A 25,579-nucleotide genomic window follows, 5' to 3' on the forward strand; every position below is an offset into this window, starting at 1 on the left:
TTACCTTTGCTACAAAATCAAAAGAACACACAGGGTTTTGCAAAGTCAGAATCCTTTACTTCACAAAAGTTTATATTTTAAGCAATGAGGTCATGTCCTCTATCAGCTTTTGCACACTACAGTCCCAATATTTTATGCATTTTTTGTTGTTTTCTAAATCAGATGCTATCTGAAAGTTGACCAGTATTAAGTAAATATGCTTGGGTTACCCAACGGCTTCAGGTTATCAGGGACAGGGCTAAATCAGTTCTGCCTTTTCTCTTGGCATGCACTGACTTGTAAGGTCAAGAAGCTTTCCTAAGAAAAGGAGGATCACAATTCCCTATCTATATATCAGACAGGAATTTAAAACCAGGATTAAATCAGCCTGTCCTAAAGCCTTCTGGTAATGGTAATAGCAACAGTGATTTCCTTTTGGATTTTTTTATCTACAGCTTGGCAGATGACTCTAGCTTTCAACTGGAAGTTCTGCCAAAAACTATGGAGCAATTAGAAAACAATATTGTAACATGTTTACTTACAGCTTTCTTCGTGTTTTGTTGAAACAGCATCAGTGACAGTTTCCTGATTCATCTCTAAAAAAGAAAAAAAAACCCACAGAAACATGCTTTTTTATCTGATCGCAGATATTCAAAAGTTGGGAAAGAAGAGAGAGGTGCTGTTGCTGGGAGATTTCAATCTGCTGGATGTAGATTGGAAGGTTCCATCTGCGGAATCGGAAAGAAATAGAGAGATCGTGGATGCTTTTCAAAGTGCTCTGCTCAGACAAATGGTGACAGAACCCACGAGGGAGGGAGTGACGCTGGATCTGGTGCTCACAAATGGGGATAGTGTGTCAAATATCCGAGTGGGTGCCCACCTGGGCAGCAGTGACCATCAAACAGTTCGGTTTGATATGACAGCTGAAGTGGAGGGCGGCCACTCAAAACTCAAAGTCCTGGATTTCAAGCATGCTGACTTTAGTAAAATGGGGGAATACCTGAGGAAGGAGCTGATGGGCTGGGAGGGCGAACGAGATGTGGTAGGACAGTGGTCCAGGCTGAAAGAAGCTATAAATATGGCCACAAACCTTTATGCAAGGAGAGTAAATAAAAGCAAGAGAAAAAGGAAACTGCAAGGAGAGTAAATAAAAGCAAGAGAAAAAGGAAACCGATATGGTTCTCCAAGCAAGTGGCTGAGAAAATAAAGGCTAAAGAGTTGGCGTTCCTGAAATACAAAAAAACTCAAGAAGAGGAACACGGAGAGGAATACCGAATGAAACTGAAAGAAGCCAAGAGAGAGATACGTCTGGCGAAAGCGCAAGCAGAAGAACAAATGGCTAGAAAGGTAAGGAGGGGTGACAACAATTTCTTCAGGTATATTAGTGAAAGGAGGAAGACTAAAAAGGGAATTGTGAGACTGAAAGATGCTGTGAACCACTATGTAGATAATGATGAAGAAAAAGCAAATTTGCTAAATAGATACTTTTGTTCTGTTTTCACAGAAGAAAATCCTGGAGAAGGACCGCGATTGACTGGCAAAAGCACGAATGAGAATGGAGTGGATAGAGCACTGTTCACTGAAGAGAGTGCGTATGAACAACTTGAAAATCTAAAGGTGGACAAAGGCCTGGGACCGGAAGGGATCCACCCTAGGATATTGAGGGAGCTCAGAGAGATTCTGGCGGGTCCTCTTAAAGATTTGTTTAATAAATCCTTGGAGCCGGGAGATGTTCTGTGGGATTGGAAAACGGCGGATGTAGTCCCTCTTCATAAAAGTGGTGATAGGGAAGAACCTGGAAACTACAGGCTGATAAGCCTCACTTCGGTTATTGGAAAAGTAATGGAAGCGATGCTGAAGGAAAGGATAGTGAATTTCCTGGAAGACAATAAGTTGCAAGATCCGAGACAACATGGTTTTGTGCCAAACGAATCTCAATGAATTCTTTGACTGGGTGACCGGAGAATTGAATCAGGGACGTGCTATAGACTTGGAGGCATATTTTCAAAGCACTTAGCCTTCCAAAGTTCCATAGGTTTCTATGGAACTTTGGAAGGCTAAGTGCTTTGAAAATACGCCTAATAATCTACTTAGATTTCAGCAAAGCTTTTGACACGGTTCCCCACAGGAGGCTCTTGAATAAACTTGACATGCGGAAGATAGGACCCGGCGTGCTGAACTGGATTAGGAACTGGTTGATGGACAGACGCCAGAGGATAGTGGTTAATGGAATTTCTCAGAGGAGGGAAAGGTGAGTAGTGGAGTGCCTCAGGGATCGGTGCTGGAGCCGATTCTGTTCAATATATTTGTAAGTGACATTGCCGAAGGATTAGAAGGTAAAGTTTGCCTTTTTGCGGATGATACTAAGATTTGTAACAGAGTGGACACCCCGGGAGGGAGTGGAAAACATGAAAAAGGATCTGCAGAAGCTAGAAGAATGGTCTAAGGTTTGGCAATTAAAATTCAATGTGAAGAAATGCAAAGTGATGCACTTAGGGAGTAGAAATCCATGGGAGATGTATGTGTTAGGCGGTAAGAATCTGATATGTACGGACGAGGAGAGGGATCTTGGGGTGATAGTATCTGAGGATCTGAAGGCGACGAAACAGTGTGACAAGGCAGTGGCCGTAGCTAGAAGGTTGCTAGGCTGTATAGAGAGAGGTGTGACCAGCAGAAGAAAAGAGGTTTTAATGCCCCTGTATAAGTTGTTGGTGAGACCCCACCTGGAGTATTGTGTTCAGTTTTGGAGGCCGTATCTTGCTATGGATGTAAAAAGAATTGAAGCGGTGCAAAGAAAAGCTACAAGAATAGTATGGGATTTGTGTTACAAGATGTATGAGGAGAGACTTGCTGACCTGAACATGTATACCCTGGAGGAAAGGAGAAACGGGTGATATGATACAGACATTCAAATATCTGAAAGGTATTAATCCGCAAACAAACCTTTTCCGTAGATGGGAAGGTGGTAGAACTAGAGGACATGAAATGAGATTGAAGGGGAGGGGGGGGGGGGGGGGCAGACTCAAGAAAAATGTCAGGAAGTATTTTTTCACAGAGAGAGTGGTAGATACTTGGAATGCCCTCCCACGGGAGGTGGTAGAGATGAAAATGGTAACGGAATTCAAACATGAGTGGGATAAACGTAAAGGAATCCTGTTCAGAAGGAATGGATCCTCAGAAGCTTAGCGGAGATTGGGTGGCAGAGCCGGTGGTGGGAGGCAGGGCTAGTGCTGGGCAGACTTCTATGGTCTGTGCCCTGAAAATGGGAGATACAAATCAAGGTAAGGTATACACATGAAGTAGCAAATATGAGTTTCTCTTGTTGGGCAAACAGGATGGACCATCTAGGTATTTTTCTGCCATCATCTACTATGTTACCACGCTACTACTATGAAGTGGTAGGCATTCTTTTAAAGGTGAGATTTGAAAAACAGGGCAATCTTAAGATCAATTTCAAATTTTAGATATGCAGAGAAGAAGGTTGAGCATCCATCCTTTTGGAAATGTCTGTAGTTCAATAAAACAGTTTATATGCACTGCAATCACAGTGGTTCTCAACCCAACACTCAAAATGAACTGAGACTGTCAGGTTTTCAGGATATCTGAAATGAACATGCATGAGACAGATGTGCACTGCCTCCATTGCATGCAAATCTATCTCATGCATATTATTGTACCTGGGAACTCTAGCATACCTAGGGCAGAGCGGTGGGAGTGTGTGGAGCAGACGCTCGAAGGGATGCGCTCGAAGGCGTGTGCTATCGGCTCTGCTGTTCCTCTGCCCCGGAACAGGAAATTGACGTCTGAGGGGGCAGGGGACTGGCAGAGCCGACAGCGCGCCTGTGCCACGCACCCCCTTGCTTGGTGGAGGGTGGGGGGGGGGGGTGCGCTGCCCGGTGCTCCACCACGGGTGCCATATAAGGTAGGTATGCCGCTGCCTGGGAATATGTCTGACTGGGTGTGTCCTGAGGACTAGACTGAGAATCACTCAGTACAAAGAGTAAATGCCTGGAACTTAAGAGAAAAGGAGGAAATGGGAGAGGGAGAGAAGTTTACAAGAGGGAGAGGAAACAAAAGAAAGCTTGTTTTATAAATTGTGTCTCTTCTGTATGCAGCTCACAATTATGTATTTCTGTCTACTTCAGTGTGTGGATTATGTCAGACGACGATATTCAGAGATTGTTGTCCCCACAGGGCATAGATGACTTTCTATCAGGCTAAACAGTGGGGCCCAATGGCAGAGTTATCCAAATATATCAGAATAAGATTAAATTCCCACGTGTCTACTATTTATCTGTATTTAAACAATATTTTCTAGCATGCCCTTTGAGTCAATAGCCCGTGAAGACACTTTACATTTTAAAAAGCAGGCAATAACAATGAAGTACATCTAATTGTGCAGATACGCAGGATCAGTTACCAGTCTAAAGGCACAATTCTATAACTTGGCGCCAACATGTAGATGCCACAATGAGGTGTGCTTAATGACCACTGTATAATGGCCTCAGAGCATGCCTAAACTGTTATAAAATACTAGCACAAAGATCCTTTGGTGTACTGAAAGCTAGGCACGCAAATTTATGTCATGTTAATGGCAGGTTTAAGTTGGCAAGCCTACTTGTAACATGCAATGTGCACAACTGATAGTATTTTATAAGTTGTGCATGGAGCTTGGTGATGCCCTTACTCCGCCCACATGTAGACCCAGGGCTTTTGTTTGAGGGGGTACTTGGGGGTACTGAGCACTGGCACCTTTTCCATTGTCTGCTAAAATTGACCCATGGTCCCCAAGTTTTAATGAAAGAGCTCAGTCTCTACACCAATTCTGCCTTATCATAGATTTTGCGACTGGTTGCAGGGGGGCTGGCTATTGTGTGGTGGGTCCCTCAGTGATCGCCCCACCCCTGAAGGGTGGCCTGGCATTTGATTACCGGCACCTTTTTCGCTAGACAAAAACTCACTGTGTAGACTCATCTCGCTGTCACATGCTAAGGACTAGACTCTATATATGATGACTAAAAAATTGGTGCTGAAACGAAATATGCCTAAATTTCTGCACGGTTTATAGAATACATCGAGTGTCCGTCCTCACGACAAATTTAGTAGCGGCCATTTACACCAAGTAAAACTTGGTGTAAATGACAGCACCTAAATTAAGAGCGGATCGGGTGTATTTTATAACCACGTGTATAGATTTTCAAAATGCCCTTGAGCCACCCATTCCACGCCCCCTTTTCACCTATGTGACTTAGAATTTACGTGTATCATATTATACAATACACTTAGTTCGGCATGTAAATTCCAATTAATGCTGATTAGTGTCAATAATTGCTTGTTAAGTGGAAATTATTGGCGCTCATGGGGCTGTTAACTAATTAAGTTGTGTGCGCAAATCCAGAATACGACTGGATTCACACACACAACTTAAGTCGCACTATATAGAATCCTCGGGTAAGTGATTTTGGCACATACTTTGTAGCGCTCTAGAAATGTTAAGTAGTAGTATAGAACAGCACCTAGCATTTATACACATAAATGACTATTATTGGCACCAATGCCACTCATAAGTGTTTGTATTCTATAATCTATGCACATATTTGGCATCTAACGTTGGGCACCAATTTTTAGAATTGCCCTTGGACCCTGGATTCTTTATAGGTCACCAGAAGTTACACATATGCACAAGCAAATTAATTAATTAACAAGGTGTTAACAATCAATAATTGAAGTTAAATGGCAACAATGCTAGCAGGCCCACATTCACTCCAATGCAGCAGCCCCCCCACAGGACCCCCGACCCAACCCCCCCTAGCGACAGGGGGCTGGAGGTCCAGCGGACCTCTGATCCCCCTGACCTCCCGACACAGCTTCAGGGGGGCTGGCGATCCGGTGGGTCTCCAGTCCCCCTTAACCCCCCCAGCATCCCTCAAATGTCCCTGGTGGCCCAGTGGGCTACGGGTCAATCCCCCCCACGTGATGGTCTAGTGGTCCTTCCCTACCCCCCTACCTTCAGTTGGAGGAGGAAGGTAGCCTCCCTCCTCTTCCAACGGCGCCGCCTGGAAAATGATGGCGACCAGCCCTGCCCAGTGCATCCTAGGATGTGCTGGGTTGGGCTTCACACCATATAAGGCCACCTCCCTCCTCCAACTGAAAGTAGGGGTGGGGAAGGGCTGCTAGACCACCAGGTTTGGGGGGGGATTGACCCACGGCCCACTGGGCTACCAAGGACATCTGAGGGATGCTGGGTGGGTTAGAGGGGGCTGGAGACCCCCCAGATCTCCAGCCCCCCAAACTTGTGTCAGGGGGACTGGAGGTCCGCCGGAGCTCCAGCCCCCGTTTCACTTGCCTCGGGGCAGGAGTAGATTGGATCTGGTGGCCCCATGGACCTCCAGCCCCTGTGTTTGACTGGTCTGGGCTTTTTACAGCCCAGATCTGTCAAACAAGTGCAGGAGGATTGTCAAGTGCAGGAGGATTGTACCTGAGCGCATACTCAGGCACAATCCTCCTGCACTTCTACCCTACGATCAGAGAGAATTGCGTGCTTAAATTTGCACGCAATTATCTCTGATCATAAGTGTGGTAACCTGCCCTGTTCCAGTGCTATTTTTAGGACGCTGTTTAGAATAGCGCAGGGCTTTTGATCATCTGCCCATAAATGTGTAATTAATAGAGTAAGTCAGGACCCCTAAGTGGCTTGCCCAGAGTCAAAAGGAGCTGAAGTGAAAATTGAACCCAGTTCCCTAGGTTCTCAGAGTGACACAATGACCATTAGGCTACTCCTCCACTCCATGTGAGCCATGACCCAAACAAATACTTACCTTCATGTGTCCTGTGGGTTTCTACACTGAAATCTTTCCCACAGTTGCCTATAGGTCAGCCAGTCTATATTTGTTCAAATTCTCATAGAGCAAAATTTATCTAAGCCAAAACAAAAATGTAAACAAAACTCAATACTATTGGCTAAGAAAATGGTTTTGCAGTTCTGGCTCTCACCTGAGGAGCCCCTTTATTCAAGCTGGAAGACACAAATGCATTACACGGCGAAATTTGAGTTACACATCTAAGCAGTATTCTATATGGGCACATGTAACTGCTACTGTGTGTAAAATGAAGGGCGGCTTAAATATGGGCAAAAACAACCAAAAAAGGTACAGAACAGAATCCTCACAGGTAAATGCACAAAGGAGAAAAAAGTGAGGATCAAAAAGGGGGCCAAAGTGTCCAAAGAATCGAGATAACACTGTAATTTATTCATAAAACAACAGAAAATGGGAGACATTCCATACAGCTGTCAATGTCTTAAAACATCAAAGCTTTGCTACTGTTGTACTCCTGATCGTCGGATGCTTCTCAGAGGAAACAGCATTCTAATATCAACAGTAGAACACAGTTGTTCTAATTACACTGATACTTGTGTGTAGAGGCTCACTGTTACACACAATCAGATTACTGACTCCTGACGCAGGCACTTTTACCGAAACCCGACAGTGTCGAGTCTTGTCTAACCAGTTGGCACAACTGCTATTACAGAATCCACGCTTACCCTAGGATTCTATATATGGCGCCTTAATTTCCATGCAGAAATCAAAGTATATTCTATAACTTAATTGGTAAACCAGCTAATCAGTGCTGTTAATTGGATGTTAGCAAGCAATTATCAGAACTAATTTGCATTAATTAAGAATTACGCGCACAACTCAGTAAGCATATTTTGTAACATGGTGCACTTAAATTCTAAGTCGCAGAGTTGAAAAGGGGGCATAGCCATGGGCGGGGCGTGGGTGTTTCTAAAATCTATGCGTGTGATTATAGAATACACTTGCTCTGCGCCTAATTTAGGTGTCGGGATTTTCGTCAAGTAAAACTTGGTGTAAATGGCCACGACTAAATTTGGTCATGTGGAAAGTTGCTCGGCATATTCTATATACTGTGTGGAAATTTAAGCCTATTCTATAAATTATAGGCTTACTTTACAGAATACGCCTAGGCGTACTTTTTTTTTTCCACGTGGAACTTTCAGGTGTCATATATTGAATCTAGTCCTTGGTGTGCATCATCCTAGTTTCTAACTTCAAGCACTGTATTAGAAACATAGAAACATGACGGCAGATAAAGGCCATATGACCCATCCAGTCTGCCCATCCTCTGTAACCCCTAATTCTTCCTGTTCCTAAGTGATCCCACATACTTATCCCATGCCTTTTTAAATTCTGGAACAGTCCTCGACTCCACCACCTCCACCGGGAGGCCATTCCACGCCTCCACCACCTTTTCTGTGAAATAATACTTCTTTAGGTTACTCCTAAGCCTATTCCCTCTTAACTTTGTCGTATGCCCCCTCATTCCAGAGCTCTCCTTCATTTGAAAAAGGCTCTCTTCCTGTACATAAATGTCCTTGAGATATTTAAACATTTCTATCATGTCTCCTCTCTCCCTCCTCTCTTCCAGTGTATACATGTTGAGGTTCATAAGCCTGTCCCTATAATTTTTGCATTCAAGACCGCTTACTAATTTCATAGCCGCCCTCTGGACCAACTCCATCCTGTTTATATCTTTCCATAGGTGCGGTCTCCAGAACTGCACGCAGTACTCCAAATGAGGCCTCACCAGAGACTTATACAACAGCACTATCACCTCCTTTTTCCTGCTGGTCATGCCTCTCTTTATGCACCCAAGCATCCTTCTGGCTTTGGCCGTCACTTTTTCTACCTGTTTGAAAGCTTTAAGGTCGTCCAACACAATCACTCCCGTCCCGCTCTTCCTTCGCATACTGAAGCACTACACCCCCTATACTGTACCGTTCCCTCGGATTTTTGCGACCCAAGTGCATGACCCTGCATTTTTTGGGATTAAACCTTAGTTGCCAAGTATCAATCCATTCCTCTAGCTTCGCTAGGTCCTTCCTCATGTCATTCACATCCTCCAGGGTGTCCACCCTGTTGCAGAGTTTAGTATCATCCGCAAAGAGACAAACCTTACCAGACAGCCCTTCCGCAATATCGCTCACAAAGACATTAAAAAGAGCCGGCCCTAGGACCGATCCCTGCAGTACTCCACTGACGACATCCTTTTCTTCAGAGCAAGCTCCATTTACCACCACCCTCTGTCTCCTACCATTCAACCAATTTTTTACCCAATCAGTTACTCTAGGTCCCGCACCGAGGGCACTCAATTTATTTATCAGTTGCCTGTGCAGAACCGTGTCAAAGGCTTTGCTGAAATCCAAGTATACCACATCAAGCGCCCCTCCCACATGGGGGAGATTCTATATATGGTGCCTAAAAAAATCAACACGAAAATCAGTGCCAACTAAGCATGTTCTATAAGCGGCACCTAGATTTAGGCACAGTATACAGAATATGCTTAGTTGATATCTCAGCGCCTAAAACTACATGTGCCCATTTACAACAATGAAAACATGGCGTAAATCCTGGTGCGTAGATTTAGGAGCACTGGGCCATATTCTATAACTATGTGCTTAAATGTCAGAATGCCCATTTCCGCGCCCATAACAGCATCCCTTTTTGCCTGCATGCGTAAGAAGTTCAGTGCACTTCATTACAGAATATGCTTAGAGAGTTATGCGCATAAATTGTAATTATCACCAATTACTGCTCGTTATTGCTTGTTATGTGCTGTTATCAGCACTCATTAGCTTGTTAAGTTACGCGTTTTGTTATAGAATCACCTTGGATTATGGTGCGGATCTCTAGGCGTGCTATATAGAATATGGAAGTACGTGTCTGTAAAGAACTACATACATCTGTTAGCACTATAGTAACAGTGGATACTTACTCTTTTTGGAGCAGGCACACAATGATTTCCTCTTTAAAAAGAAGACCACAGCAGAAGAAGAAATGATGGCGATTAGGCATATTGGAACAATGAATAGCAGAACAGATCGTTGCAAATCTGAAGGCTCCTCATCAGCTGGAAAAAATAAATATATTGCACATGGTAATGTTAAGGGCTGTTACAGTAATAGTAATGCAGAGAACAATTAACTTCATATGCACAAACAGGAATAAATTCTAAATAGGTCACTCAAAGTTAGACGCTAAAAAACTGGGCGCTAAGAGAACATTTTATAATGGCAAAGCTGCGCACCAAATCCGTTATAGAATACTAGCGCAAGTCAGCAGTTATGCGCCAAGGGCCAGATTCTATATATGGCGCCTAGAAAATCCAGGCAGAAAACATTTCTGCCTAAGCGTATTCTATAAGCAGCGCCTAGATTTAGGCGCAGTATATAGAATACGCTTAGTTGATATCCTACCTAGCGCCTAAAACTATGTGCCTGCATTTACACCAACGAAAATGTGGTGTAAATCCCGGTGCATAGATTTAGGTGCAGAGGGCCATATTCTATAATACATGTAACTTTCAGAATGCCCATGAAATGCCCATTTCCCTGCCCATAACCATAACCCCTTTTGCATGCTCACATTAAAATTTAGGTGCAGTGCATCGCAGATTACGCTTAGTGAGTTGTGTGCATAAATTATAATTATTGCCAATTAGTGCTCATTATTGCTTGTTAAATTATGTTAATAACGCTGATTGGCTTGTTAATCCAATTAAGTTATGCACGTTGTTACAGAATACGCTTGAATTTTGATGTGGAGCGCTAGGCGCGCTATATAAATGCGGCAGTTGGGTGTGTAAATGCAATTATTCTCTAAATTGGAGGAGTAGCCTAGTGGTTAGAGCACTAGTATTGACATCCAGAGGTGCCCAGTTCAAATCCCACTGCTGATCCTTGTGTTCTTGGGCAAGTCACTTAACCTTCCCTTGCCTAAGGTACTAACTTAGACTGTGAACCCTCCAGGGACAGGGAAATATCCAGTGTACCTGAATGTAACTCACCTTAAGCTACTTCTGAAAAAAGGTGTGAGCCAAATACATTAAAAAAAATTTTTTTTTAAAGTACACACAAGAATAGTCAGCAAGCCTTGACATGCCCATCCCCCTCCTATGGAGGAGTAGCCTAACGGTTAGTGTAGTGGTCTGAGAACCTGCAGAATTGTGTTCAATTTTCACTGCAGCTCCCTGTGACTCTGGGCAAGTCACCTAACCCTCCATTACCCCAGGCACAAATTAGTACCTGTACTTAATCTGTAAACTGCTTTGACTGTAACCACAGAAAGATGGTATATGAAATGCCATCCCTTTAATGCCCCCCTTGCATTAACACATGAGAAAAGTTAGGAGCACTCTTTATGGACTAGGGGCATAAGTCTGTTACACACGCAATTTATTTATTTATAATTTACTATACCGCTTTATCTGATGAGGCAGGGCTAAGCGGTTCACAGGGTAAGACATAAAAAGAAAGGAACTCCAAAAATACAATAGGACAGAAACTCATTCAATCCAAAAGAGAGAAAAGAGAAAAAGAAATTATTGGTGTTTATCACCAATTATTTGCCAATTTAGTGCCACTTAATTATGTTATGTCCAATTTGCTATATCATGCAATTTATCCAGTTAGGCGCCAATATTCACTGCTGGATTCTATATATCACAGCTAGCATTCCGCAACTAAGTGAATTCTATATACCATGCCTAAATCTTATACTCTTAGGCGAAAATTATTTCTGTGCAAATTTTCCAGGGGCCATATATAGAATCTCCCCCTCAGCGCTTAACCAGATACGTTTTGCGGTCAAATAGGACAGCATAAATATCTGTCCTATCCTTAACTGCTAAAAAGATAACCAGTTAGCACTGAACATCAGCATAGCCGGTTAGAGTTTTAGTGGTTAAAACCCCTCCCATATATTCAATGCTGGTTACCAGAAATGGCCTGGCACTGAATATCTGGGTTTAACGCCGGTGACGAACAGCAAAAGCGCTGCCTGCCACCGGCTAAATATCAGGGAGATATATTTCAAAATGTTTAAATCATTTCCATTATTTTCTGATTCCTCATTTTTAGCCTTAAAACTAGTGTGCCCTCTGCTCTTTATGTGTGAGTGTATATATGTATATATATATATATATATATATATATATATATATATATATAATATATATGCATAGGCGTAGACTGGGGGGGGGGGGGGGGGGGGCAATGCCCCCCCAAACGACGAGGACGTGGACTGGCGCTAGAATGAAAAAAAAAAAAAAACAAGCAGGCACGCGCTCGTCTCCGTCCGCTTCGCTGCTTCCCTGCCCTCTCTGTCTGCGTCCCGCCCGAAAGGAAATGACATCAGAGGAAGGCGGGACGCAGACAGAGAGGGCAGGGAAGCAGTGAAGCGGACGGAGACGAGCGTGTCTATCTACCCCCTCTCTTCCTACCCTCCGGCGCAGGCAGCACCAATCTTCTCTAAGCCTTTCTTGTTCCTGGCAGCGGTAGCGACGTACACGCTGCCTTCAGCTCTGCCCCGAAGCCTTCTCTTCAAGTTCCTGTTCCCGCATAGGTGGGAACAGGAACTTGAAGAGAAGGCTTCCGGGGCAGACCGAAGGCAGCGTGTATACGTCGCTACCGCTGCCAGGAGCACAGAAAGGTTGAAGAAGACTGCTGCCTGCACCGGGGGGAGGGAGGAAGAGAGGGGGTAAACGGAGTCACGATCCTGGACCTCGCGGGGGGGGGGGGGGCAGCAGAGGGAAATTGAATGGGACTGGGAGGGTGGGAAGCAGTGGGAAGGAGCAGGAGATGGATGGGACTGGGAGGGTGGGAAGCAGTGGGAAGGAGCAGGAGATGGATGGGACTGGGAGGGTGGGAAGCAGTGGGAAGGAGCAGGAGATGGATGGGACTGGGAGGGTGGGAAGCAGTGGGAAGGAGCAGGAGATGGATGGGACTGGGAGGGGTGGGAAGCAGAGGGAAGGAGCAAGAGATGGATGGGACTGGGAGGGGTGGGTGGGGAGCAGAGGGAAGGACCAGGAATTGGATTGGACTGGGAAAGGAGGTGAGCAGAGGGAAGGAGCAGGAGATGGATGGGACTGGGAGGGGTGGGTGGGGAGCAGAGGGAAGGACCAGGAATTGGATTGGACTGGGAAAGGAGGTGAGCAGAGGGAAGGAGCAGGAGATGGATGGGACTGGGAGGGGTGGGGAGCAGCGGGAAGGAGCAAGAGATGGTTGGGACTGGGAGGGGTGGGGAGCAGAGGGAAGGAGCAAGAGATGGATGGGACTGCGAGGGGTGGGGAGCAGTGGGATGGACCAGGAGATGGATGGGATTTGGAGAGGTCAGGCACAGCAGAGGGAAGGAGCAAGAGATGGTTGGGACTGGGAGGGGTGGGGAGCAGAGGGAAGCCTACTGGAAAGAAGACACTGCATAAAACAGAAGACACTGGGATCAAAGCGAATAGAAAAACTACATGATCAGACAACAAAGGTAAATAAAAGTTTATTTTATTCATAATTTATTAATTGAAATGTGTCAGCTTTTTGAAATGTGCATCTGTGATATTTTGCCTGTAAATTTCATTTCCTTCCTTCATATTAGCATATTCATTTGCATATGTATATATGCAAATTATATGCTAATATGCTCCGCCCATTTTTTTGCCCCCCCAAATGAAACAGTCAAACTACGCCTATGTATATATGATATGTCTGTTTATGGTTTTATAGCTTGGCGTTGACCTCTTTCTCTTTTTCGTAGGTCAATGGTCTCCAAACGTTTTCCTGTAAAGGGTTGCAAAGTGGACATGAGAAAGCTCCGGGGGACACCAAAAGATTTTAGGCTTACAAATATAATTTTAAATACTAATTTTGATTCTACATGGATATATAAAAAAATCATTTTATTTGGGCTTGAAATAAAAGAAAAACAATGTACTAGGAGAGAGGGGGGGGGGTGTTATAAATGTAATATCTTGCATTTTGGCTGGACAAATATATTCAGGGCTTTTTTTGAGGGGATACTTGGGGGCACTGAGTACCAGCACCTTTTCCATTGTCTGCTAAAATTGACCTATGGACCCAAAGTTTTAATGAAAGAGCTCAGGCTCTACACACCAATTCTGCCTTGTCATACATTCTGTGACTGGTTGCAGGGGGCCTGGCAATTGTGGGATGGGTCCCTCAGTGATCACCCCACCCCTGAAAAGTGGCCTAGCATTTGAATACCTGCACCTTTTTTGCTAGAATAAAACGCAGTGAATATAATAGTCAAGGACAAGAAAGCAATGTTTGTTCATCTGTTTTCAAAGTGAATTATGTGGGTAAATCTTTCAAATCGGGGCTGAGCTGGAGTAGAGGTGCACCGTCAGGAGGTTTTGCTGCTACTACAGATAGAGAAAAGGCCCCATGAAGCTCCACTGGTTCACATGTGCATGAGTGGTCACACACGCACGGGGAGAGATGAGTCAACCGGCATTTGCGTGCATGTGTGTGTGTCAAAGTGACCATGCAGGCATACGTAACCCAGCGGGGCATGTTAAAATCATCCATATTATAGTGTTGATCGCTTGAGTATGGGTACCACTTTCTGTGTGACTTTGTAATAGGATGTTTCAGTCTTTTTCTATTTTATGTGAATACTATAGCTCTTAGTACAGGGTGGGTGTGGGTGGGTTGGGGTACTGCTTTTTGGATATATATTTTGTTTTATTTCTTTACTGATGTATGCTTCTTTTTATTATAAACTGAATAAAGATGATTTTTCAAAAAAAAAAAAAATCATTCATAGTACCTGAAGATTGGAGGGTAGCCAATGTAACGCCGATTTTTAAAAAGGGTTCCAGGGGTGATCTAGGAAATTACAGACTGGTAAGCCTGATGCCAGTGCTGGGCAAAATAGTGGAAGCTATTATAAAGAATAAAATAATGGAACACATAGCTAAACATGGTTTAAAGGACAGAGTCAGCATAGATTCAGCCAAGGAAAGTCTTGCCTCACCAATTTGCTTCATTCCTTTGAAGGCGTGAATAAACATGTGGATAAAGGTGAGCTGGCTGATGTAGTTTATCTTGATTTTCAGACAGCTTTTGACAAAGTTCCTCATGAGAGATTCCTGAGAAAATGAAAGAGTCATGGGATAGGAGGCAATGTTCTGTTGTGGATTAGGAATTGGTTATAGGACAGAAAACAGAGGGTAGGATTAAATGTCCATTTTTCTCAATGGAGGAGGGTGAATAGTAAAGTGCTGCAAGGAGGGATCTGGACTAGGACCAGTGCTATTTAACATATTTATAAATGATCTGGAAATCAGAACGATAAGTGAGGTGACTAAGTTTGTAGATGACGCAAAACTATTCAAAGTTGTTAAAATACATGTAGACTGTGAAAAATTCCAGGGAGACCTTAGGAAACTGGAAGACTGGGCATACAAATGGTAGATGAAATTTAATGTGGATAAATGCAAAGTGATGCACATTGAGGAGAGTAATCCAAATCATAGTTACCTGATGCTACGATCCACCTTGGGAGTCAGCACCCAAGAAAAAGATCTACGTGTCATTGTAGACAATGTGCTGAAATTTTCTGCTCAGTGTGCAGCAGCCAAAAAAGAAAACAGGATGCTAGGAATTATTAGGAAAGGGATGGCAAATAAGACCAAGAATACTATAATACCTCTGTATCGCTCTATGGTGCAATCTCACCTTGAGTATTGTGTTCAATTCTGGTTGCTGTATCTCAAAAAAGATATAAAATAATTAGAAAAGGTTCAAAGAAGAGCAGCCAAAATGATAAAGGGAATGGAACGCCTCTCATATGAGGAAAGGGCTCTTCAGCTTGGAGAAGAGAAGGCTGAGGGGAGATATTATTGAGGTCTACAAAATCCCAAGTGTTGTAGAACGAGTAAAGGTGAACTGATTTTTTTATTCTTTCAGAAAGTACAAAGACTAAGGGACACTCAATGAAGTTACAAGGAAATACTTTAAAAATAAATAAGAGGAAATATTTTTTCACTCAACGAATAGTTAAGCTCTGGAACTTATTGCCAGACGATGTGGTAACAGCAGTTAGCATATCTGGGCTTAAAAAAGGTTTTGACAAATCCCTGGAGGAAAATTCCATAGTCTGCTATTGAGATAGACATGGGCCACTGCTTGCCCTGAGATTGGTAGCACGGAATGTTGCTACTATTTGGGTTTCTGCCAGGTACTTGCGATCTGTATTGTCGCTGTTGGAAGCAGGATACTGGGCTAGATGGACCATTGGCCTGACCCAGTATAGCTTTTCTTATGTTCTTATGCTCTACATGTGAGGGCTCTTGGCCCTAGTAGTATCAATTCCGATCTCTTCACTGTTCAGGGATTTGGCATGAGTGTATTTGCCTACGCAGATGACAATCTGTTGGTGAGTTTTATGGACAGATCTGATCATACTTCTCTGTAGCTTGCCTCACTGTGATTTCACAATGACTAACATTGATCCTTAATGTAGATAAAACTAAGGTGTGTTGGACAAAGATTGGTCATAGATGTCCAAAAGTTGGGAATGAAGGGGGAGGTGCTGATGCTGAGGAATTTCAACTTCTTGGATAAAGATTGGAAGGTCCCATCTGTGGAATCAGAAAGAAGTAGAAAGATTGTGGATGCTTTTCAAAGTGCACTGTTGAGACAAATGGTGATGGAACCCATGAGGAGAGGGGTGACACTAGATCTTGTGCTCATAAATGAAGATAGTGTGTCCAACGTCATGGTGGGTGCTCACCTTGTCAATAGTGATCGTCACACTATATGGTTTGATGTAAGAGCTATAGCAGAATGCGGACACACAAAACTCAAAATCCTGCTTGCTTACTTTGTTAAAATTGGGGAGTACCTGAAGGAAGAGCTGATGGGATGGAAGGACATAGGAATGGTAGAGGATCTATAAAATCAGCAACAGATCTTTATATAAGGAGAGTAAACAAGAACCCGATATGGTTCACCAAATAAGTCGCTGACAAAATAAAGGAAAAAGAGGTGGCATTCATAAAATACAAAAGAACACAAGAAGAGGAACACACAGTGGTGTAGCCAGACAGCCAATTTTGGGTGGGTCTGAGCTCAAAGCGGGTGGGTACCAAATTTTTTCTCTGCCTCCTCCCTCCCCCCACTTACAATGTGACAAGGTAGTGGATGTTGCCCGAAGAATGCTAGGCTGCATAGAGGCATAACCAGCAGAAGAAAGGAGATATTGATGCCACTGTAACAAGTTGTTGGTGAGGCCCCACTTGGAGTACTGTGTCCAGTTTTGGAGGCCAAGGACATAATAAGACTTGAGGTGGTTCACAGGAAGGTGACAAAAATGGGCACAGCACGACTCTGGCCACCTTGTTGGACAGACTGGATGGACCATGTGGGTCTTTACCTTCCATCATTTGCTATGTTATTGTGTGTAACTTACTGTGTTCCCACTCATATAAACCCGCTCTTTTCTTGTTTGACTTACTGTGTTCTGGCCATATGTTCAGACTCACAATAACTCCTGTCCTATTTGGCCATTCAGTGCCAGTTTTTGATTCTTTCAAGTACCTAGGGGTAATCATTGATTTTCAACTATCTTTTACACACCAGGTTTCCTGTGTAGTGATGAAAAGTTTTCTTTGTTGTTTATCACCTTTGTACCATTCGAGACTATTTTGATGAGGCTACAGTGCTTCATGCACTGTTGCCTTTGTGTTTGGATTATGGCAATGTAGGCTATGTCAACGCTCCATGAAACAGTTGCAGACACTTGAAAATGCAGTGGCACATATATTGGGAGGCATGCAAAGGTCTGATCATGTGAAGCCTATGCTTCAAGGCATGCAAGACAGCTAAACGCTGGTTCAGATCTAGAGTTTGGGAGGAATGATAGGGGAGGCAACAGTGCTTTTGTCTCTGGTATTGAAAACCACCTCAAAACGGGAAAACAGATTTTTGGAGTTTTCTTCTTTAATTGGTTCCCCTGGATGATCAGTTTTGTAAAATGCAGCATTTAACTGTATGAGATAGCATAGAGATGCAAAATTGTTGCTTGTGCCTGTAAGCATCACCACCTACACATTCAGTACTCTGATTGATGCTGTTTTGTTTTGTTTTGTTTTTTGTGTCCTTTTGTAAAATGAGTGTTCCTGCTGAACTTGCCACACAGTAAATGTATCACCACATGGCCATATTAGTATTTTATAAAAGACTTTGAATTCAGCAAGCCTTTTGTAAACATTTGGAATGCCTTCACTTGGTCGTTTCTTTTTCTAACTATGCACAATTGGGTTTAACCTATGCCATTTCAAGTGGTTGAAAATCCATTTAAGTACATGTACTTGTAAAGACCCCTAAGGCTCTGCCTAGCTTGGATGGTAAAGGCCTCTAGTGGCTGTACTAAAGTATTGTGCTGTGACCTGTGTTTACCCCGCATTTCCACCTCCTGATCAGTATGAGGTAATGGTAGGAGGAGTGGAACAGGTAGATGTGAATCACTTGTTTACTTTTTCCAAAAATACTAGGACTAGGGGACACACAATGAAGTTACAAAGTAGTAAATTTAAAACAAATCGAAGAAAATATTTCTTCACTCAGTGTATAATTACATTCTGGAATTCATGGCCAGAGACTGTAGTAAAAGTGATTAGCTTAGCGGGGTTTAAAAAAGGTTTGGCTGGCTTCCTAATGGAAAAGTCCATAGACCATTATTAAAATGGACCTAAGGAAAATCCACTGCTTATTTCTAGAATAAGCAGCATCAAATGTACTGTTCTGGGATCTTGCCAGGTACTTGTGACCTGGATTGGCCACTGTTGGAAACAGGATGCTGGGCTTGATGGACCTTTGGTCTGACCCAGTATGGCAATACTTATGTACTTATATATGAGGAAAACTGGAACTTGAGTAAAGATTGCAGTGAAGAAATCACAGTTAACTAGCTGGACTATGTGGATCTGTCAAATTAAAATGGTTTTTCCCTGAAGCAGGAGGAGAAAATCATTTTAGAAATTATGAGTTGGAATGATTTTTAATGAAATGTACAGTTGCTGAAAGTGATAATGAAATAACATTTATTTGAAATGAACATTGGACCAATGATTAAACTTTGAGAACTGAACAAGTCTGCATCTTACAGTGTATTATCTGCAGGATGAAGTATATAATCACTATATGTGAAGTCCTATGAGAGAGGTTCTATTATTAAGTCATATTTATTTATTAGGTTTTTTTATTTACCGCCTTTTTGAAGGAATTTACTCGAGGCGGTGTACAGTATGAATTGATCAAACATGAGCTATAGGCAATTACAGCAATAAAAATATTCAAATAACAATACAAAGTATGGCACAGTATACTACTTACAATGTCAACACAATATGTAATAGAACATTTTAATTGATAGTGAAGGGTAAAGCAAAGATGTAACATATAGATAGATAGGTAAGCGAGTAGAGAGAGTTAGAAAATAAAGTGGCTGATTTAAAAAAGTTGCATATGGGGTCAGAGAGATGGTCAAATATTATCTCAGCTAGGGTAGGAGTGTGTGCAGCCCAAGTCACTCCTTGTGTGTGTGAGTGAGACTAATAAGTTACCGTAGTTACTTCTTCCACATATGTTATATATGGGAGTATTTTTGATAGATATTTTACAAAGGCAACATATGCACCTATATGATTTTACAATATTACCCCAGGGCAGCAAATAGGCAGGGCTTCTATGGCTGTACTCCCATCTGCACCTGCTCTCTATGGGTTCTTTCTGCCAGCAGCTGACTTATCAGAACAGAAATCTATCTTGGAAGACACTGAATAGCAACTCTGAGAGGGCCTTTCTTAAATATTTGGGCCCTAGGCACATGCCTTAGTTTGAATGTGCTTTAATCCTGCCCTGCCTAAAATCCAGATGTTTTGGAAGGAGGTCCATTTAGAGGTGTATTTTCAAAGCATTTAGACTTAAAGTTAACATAGGGACTCATACACTTTTGGGCTTAATTTTAGGAATCGACTCTCAATGGGTGCCAGATGGGTATCCAGAACCAAATTTTTAGGGGAGGCCAACGTTTAATATGGGTGGGCACAGCACTCCATTTCCTCTGCATCCCCTTTCTTCTTCCCTCTCCTCCAAAAAAATTAAAAATACCTTAGCTGGTGGAGATCCCCAAGCCCTGCCAGCTGAAGAAATTTAGATTCACCCTGAGTCCGATAAAGCAGAGCGGTACTACCCACTGATGCCGGTATCGTGAGCATGCACATGAACTGAGTATGCTCAAACTTTGCTGGCAGCTCAACCTGCTACTGCCCTGCTTTACTTGATTTGGGGTGGTTCCAGTGTTTTTCACCTAGCGGGGCTTGGGGATCACCGCTATCTACAGGATTGGTGCATCTTTTTGCTTGAGTGTGCCTGAGGCAAAATTGGATGGGTCCCAGGCCAGTCCAGGGCAGGCCCACCCATGAGTTGGGTGCAGCCTAAAAATTTTATCTGCTTATTCTTAGCAGCTAGAAGTAAATTATCTAAATAATAGAAAAGGGTGTTCTCTTCTTCTAAATTGTAGTATTTTTAAAAGATCTGGGCAATAGTTGCCATGGAAAAAATTGACTGGAGATTAGTGTCTGCAGAAATTCCAGGAAATTTGGAGCTCCTTTTTAAGGTACTTTGACTCTTCAGAGTTTTTATTTCTGAGGTCCTGGTATCCTTTTCCATCTGTCCTTGTCTCAGTGCCTGATATTCAGAACAGTATTTTAGTCCATTCCTTTTATTTTTTTAAGCTCATTTTCCCTTTTCTGCTTTGTTGTTTCCTGGTGTTCACAGCACCAGGGTGGTGGGGGAGGGTGGTCAGAGTGGATGTTGTCCTTGTTTGTATGGTATCCCTAACTAACATTTATTTAAGACAGAAGAGAATCTTTGTATAATGTTTGAGTTACTTTGCTCTCTTCATCTTTAGAGACAAAGCCAGCCAGCTAGCTCATCCAGCCTGCCAAAAAGAATTTATCATTAGAAAGGGAGGATCAGTCAGTCAGGGTGCCCACTCAGAGAGAGGGCAAGAAACAGCCTTTCCTGAGAGAAGCAGAGACAGACAGCCCCACCTGTGAGTGAAGAGAGAGACAGAGTGCCAGGCAGATGCAGATAATCTCAACAGCTGACACCTGCCAGTGAGGTGCTGTATACTGAAAAATTTCCCTTTTAAAAATTGTTCCCCCCTGGGTTACCAGGAATATTTAAAACAAAGCAATATACTGTGGGAAAAGGTGGGGCAATGTGTGGAGAGCACAGAATGAACATCTGAGGTTACAGGACTTTACATTTCACTCACTACTACTGTGTTTTCATTTCATATGACCATAAATCCACATTACTCAGCTGCCATGCAATTTCAGAACTTCTATCAGCCAGCTGATTTTAAGGTTTCAGCTATGTGTAAGCAGCATTTCATTTAAAATCATATCTATATTGAAAGGGCAATCTGCACAATTCCCGTATTGTTGCACAGTCTGCCGGTACTTTTTATGAACAGATTATGCATTTGTTACTTCCACTTTGAAAATTGTTTACAGAAAAGGTACCTTCACATACTTGTACCTCCTTTTTCTGTTGGGACTGTACTTTTCCTGACTAAAACAATGCATTCAGGGCAGGATTAACCCTTCAGTGGGCCCTAGGCAAGCAGGTACACTGGACCTCCTCCCTGGCCCCGCCTCCACTCCAGCTTTTTCCTTCTCTTCCCTTCCCACCCCCACTCTCCTCTCCCTGCATTTCCCTATGGAGTGAGGTTTAGTAGCTTTTTCTGGCTAGCTAGCTCTTTCTTCTGAGTGGCAGAGGGAGAGAAGGTACAGACAATGTTACAGTACATATGCCTTCTGCCCTGGTGACCATGGATAAAGAGATATTAGGCAGCCCAGATCATACCTACTTTACTGCTAATGCAAGTTTCAGTGGTGTCCACCTCATGTGGGGTAAGTTATATGCATACTTGATGATGTCATATTGTAGTGACATTAATGTTCTGATGCAGCAATATGACCTTATCACATGTGCATGTTGAAGAGGTCACATTGCCATATCTGGCTGATGGCATCGCTACAATGTGATGTCATCAAGTGTGCACATAAATTACCCTACACGAGGAGGGCACAGCTAGAACTGTTGCATCGGTGGAAGGTAGCTATTGCAGAGACGCCAAGGGTAGCCTATCTCAAAGAATGAGACCAAAGGCCAATCAGTGAGGGTTTTTTTGTGGGCCCAAGCCATGCCTAACACCAGCTTTGGCAAAAGTACATTCCAAAAAACTGACATTCTTATCTATTACCTTCCTCCCCGAGGGAGGTGGTAGAAACAAAAACAGTGACAGAATTCAAAATGGAGTGGGATAAAAACAGAGGATCTCTAATTAGAAAATGGATGGTATAAGAAACCTAAACTTAAATGGCTGCATGTGTGTGGTTGTGTCAAGTGACGCTTAGATGGCGACTCTGGCTGTGATGAACTATGGCCGATGCTGGGCAGATTTGTATGGTCTGTGTCCCGTATATGGCAATACAGTTTAGGATGGGCTGGAAAGGGCTTTGACAGCAACTTCAGTGGCTGGAACCTGAGGACAGTGCTGGGCAGACTTTTATGGTCTGTGCCCGGCAAATGACAAGACAGATAGACTGGAGTGGGCTTTAACAGCAACTCCAGTAGTTAGAACATAAGGACAGGGCTGGACAGACTTCTATGATTTATGTCCCAGGAACACCAAAGAAACACCATGATCAAGTATTTTATATCACACTCGTTGATTTAATCATTAACTGATAATGAGTGTGACAGGTGGGCAGACTGGATGGACCGTTCAGCTCTTTATCTGCCATCACTTACTATGTTATTATGTTACATAATCAGAATATAAATTCTTTTTTGTTTCTGTCTTTGTGGTCTGGTCAATATTTTTCTACTTGTGTTGGTCCCAGTCTCTAGTTTCTGCTTTCCTCTGTTTTCTCTTAATTCTTTTGCCAGGGTCTCCTTACCCTCTTGGCATTTCTTCTATCTCCAGGTTCAACTGGATTGTAGTTCTCCCCTCACTTTCCTTTTTGTGTCAAGTCATCATCCTTGATTTTCTGTTTTCCCTTTCTCACTGTCTCTTCCTTTTTAGATTGTAAACTGCCCTGACGGCCTTCTTAGAGTGGGCTAGTACATAATAAAGAAACTTGGAAACTCTGAAAAAAAATTAAAATAATTTTGACATGCTGGAAATGGCGCGTGGTGGGGGTGGCGGCACTACCATCAGGCTCCTGCGGTAGCTCAGCAGCAGTGCTGGATACCCACGTGGCAAGCCTGCGGTAGACTTGCTGCGCCTTTGTAAAAGGAGCCCTCAGTCTTTGTGTGTGAATGACTAGCTAATTAGTTGCTATTTCCATTAAAAGCTTGGAAGAAGAGCCAAACTTTCACCTGAAGTAGATTTAGTGATGCACTTCCTGCCAGCTTTGGTTTCGAAATCTGTTGCTTAACCAGCCACATTCTGCACCCTCTGATATTCCAAATTATTTCTCCCACGTTGGTTTTCAAGATCCTTGATCTAGCTTTGTAATGTTTGTCTCATTATTTTATTTCTACCATTCATTTACGCGCATAGACCATTACCGTCCCGGTTAACGCGTGAGACCTTACCGCTAAGTGAATGCCTGGCGGTAAGGTCTCAGAGCCAAAATGGACACGCGTCAATTTTCATTTTGCCGCACATCCATTTTTGGTCAAAATTTAAAAAAGACATTTTTACAGGTGCGCTGAAAAATGGATCTGCACGCAGCCAAAACACTCGCCTACACTACCGCAGGCCATTCTTTGGCGCACCTTAGTAAAAGGACCCCTAGCAGTCCTATCTTTGTCCGCTATAAACTTAACCAGCCAGAACTGAATATTGACATAGCCAGTTAAGTTTGAGCTGGCCAAACAACCCCCCTCCTCCCCTCCCCCCGCATATTTAATGCCAGTCACTGGAAAATTGCCTAGCACTGAATATCCGGGGTCAACACTGACTGCGGCACTTATGTAGGCTGCCTCCCGTGGGCTGAATGCCATCCTTAATATACCTAAAAACTCTTTAACCTGTTTCTGTGGTAGCCTCTTAAGCACAGTAACCGCGCATTAAGGGACCCTTTTACAGAGCAGCGGTAAACCTAACACGGATTTACTGCATGCTAATCTGGAACTACTGCCAGCCGAACACGGGTGCTGGTGGTAGTTCCAGCCACGGTGCACACAGCACAGGGCCATCCCAGTGGTAATCGGGCAGCGCCACGTACTACTCAGTTACTGCCAGGTTAGCGCAGAAGCTCTTAACGCCACCTCAATGGGTGGTGCTAACTGCTCTCCCTGCATGGCCACACAGTATGTTAAATTTTACCGCATGACCATGCCATTTTCTTGGTCTTTTACCCGTTGCAGTGAAAAGGGCCGCAGCATGCGGCAAAAAGGGCCCCGGTCGCTAGCGCAGGGCCCTTTTTATCGCAGCTTGGTAAAAGGACCCCTAAGGGCTTAATTCCCTTTAGTAAAAGGGCCCTAAATAAATAAATGACAAAAAGAGACACCTTTAATGAAAAGAACTCTGAAGAGTTACCTTGGGATTTGGGAGGTTGGAGGCCATAGGGAGCAAAATTATAACTACAAAAACTAGAAAGGAAATGTATCATTACCTGAGCCACCAAGAAGAAGGTGTGAGAGTTTGACAAATGCCTCTTAACAGACGACAAATCAAACTCCAGCACAGGGATTCTCAAGATCGACCTTCCTCTGTGTACTGAACTGTACTAGAGAATAGCTCTAGGTTTTATCAGTCTGCCACAATCTCAGGATTGGAAGTGGGCTGTTAATTGTTCCAGGGAGAACAGCAGTCATGCACCTTACTGTCCTTTTAGGATTTAATTTGATAAAGGAATTTTTTTGTATGTAAAGGCCTTGTATGTAAAGGCCTTTTTACACACATAGTCTTTTACATTTATTTATGCACTCTACGCTGGTCTGTCTACAAAGGGCCTGCAGCAGCTCCAGTTGATTCAGAATGCTGCAGCAAGACTAATAGAAGGTTGCATCACACCATTTTTGTAAAAACTTCACTGGCTACCAGTATAATACAGGGCTAAATTTAAAAGTGTGCCTGATCTTCAAGGCCCTTAAAGGAAATGTCCCTCAGTACTTGAAGTATAGGATCACCCTCTACACACCTCCAAGGACACTAAGGTCCTCCCAAGGAGTATCCCTAACCACACCCTCTCCAAAAGACATCACACGATGTGATACCCACAAGTGAGCCTTCTGCAGAGTAGCCCCCACACTCTGGAATGCACTTCTTGAAAGGCTCCGCTTAACACAAGACTACCTGTACTTCAGGAAGCAGGTGAAAGCTTGGCTCTTCAACTAGGCCTTTAATGGAAGAAGTAACTAACTTGTTAGTAACACACACACACACACATATACACACACACACACACACACACACACACACACACACACACACACACACACACACACACACACACACACACACACACACACACACACACACACACACACACACACACACACACACACACACACACACACACACACACACACACACACACACACACACACACACACACACACACACACACACACACACACACACACACACACACACACACACACACACACACACACACACACACACACACACACACACACACACACACACACACACACACACACACATCCACTCCTACCCTAGCTGAGAAAATATTT

The 25,579-nt window shown here is 43.4% G+C and overlaps 1 protein-coding gene across 3 annotated transcripts in view; it reads right to left on the reverse strand.

The window, feature by feature from the left end:
• The window catches only part of LOC115463366 (programmed cell death 1 ligand 2-like), a 120,702-nt gene that overhangs the window by 33,112 nt on the left and 62,011 nt on the right, over window positions 1-25,579 (reverse strand). For 2 of the 3 annotated variants that reach the window (XM_030193796.1, XM_030193798.1), the window contains 2 exons: window positions 9,775-9,909; window positions 522-575 (listed from right to left, as the gene is read on the reverse strand). In XM_030193796.1, coding sequence (XP_030049656.1) covers window positions 522-575; window positions 9,775-9,909 — 189 coding nt within the window. The remainder of the gene's footprint in view (window positions 1-521; window positions 576-9,774; window positions 9,910-25,579) is intronic. The other variant, XM_030193797.1, reaches the window with a different exon arrangement.

Source organism: Microcaecilia unicolor, chromosome 2 (genome assembly GCF_901765095.1).
Source record: "Microcaecilia unicolor chromosome 2, aMicUni1.1, whole genome shotgun sequence".
NCBI lineage: Eukaryota > Metazoa > Chordata > Amphibia > Gymnophiona > Siphonopidae > Microcaecilia > Microcaecilia unicolor.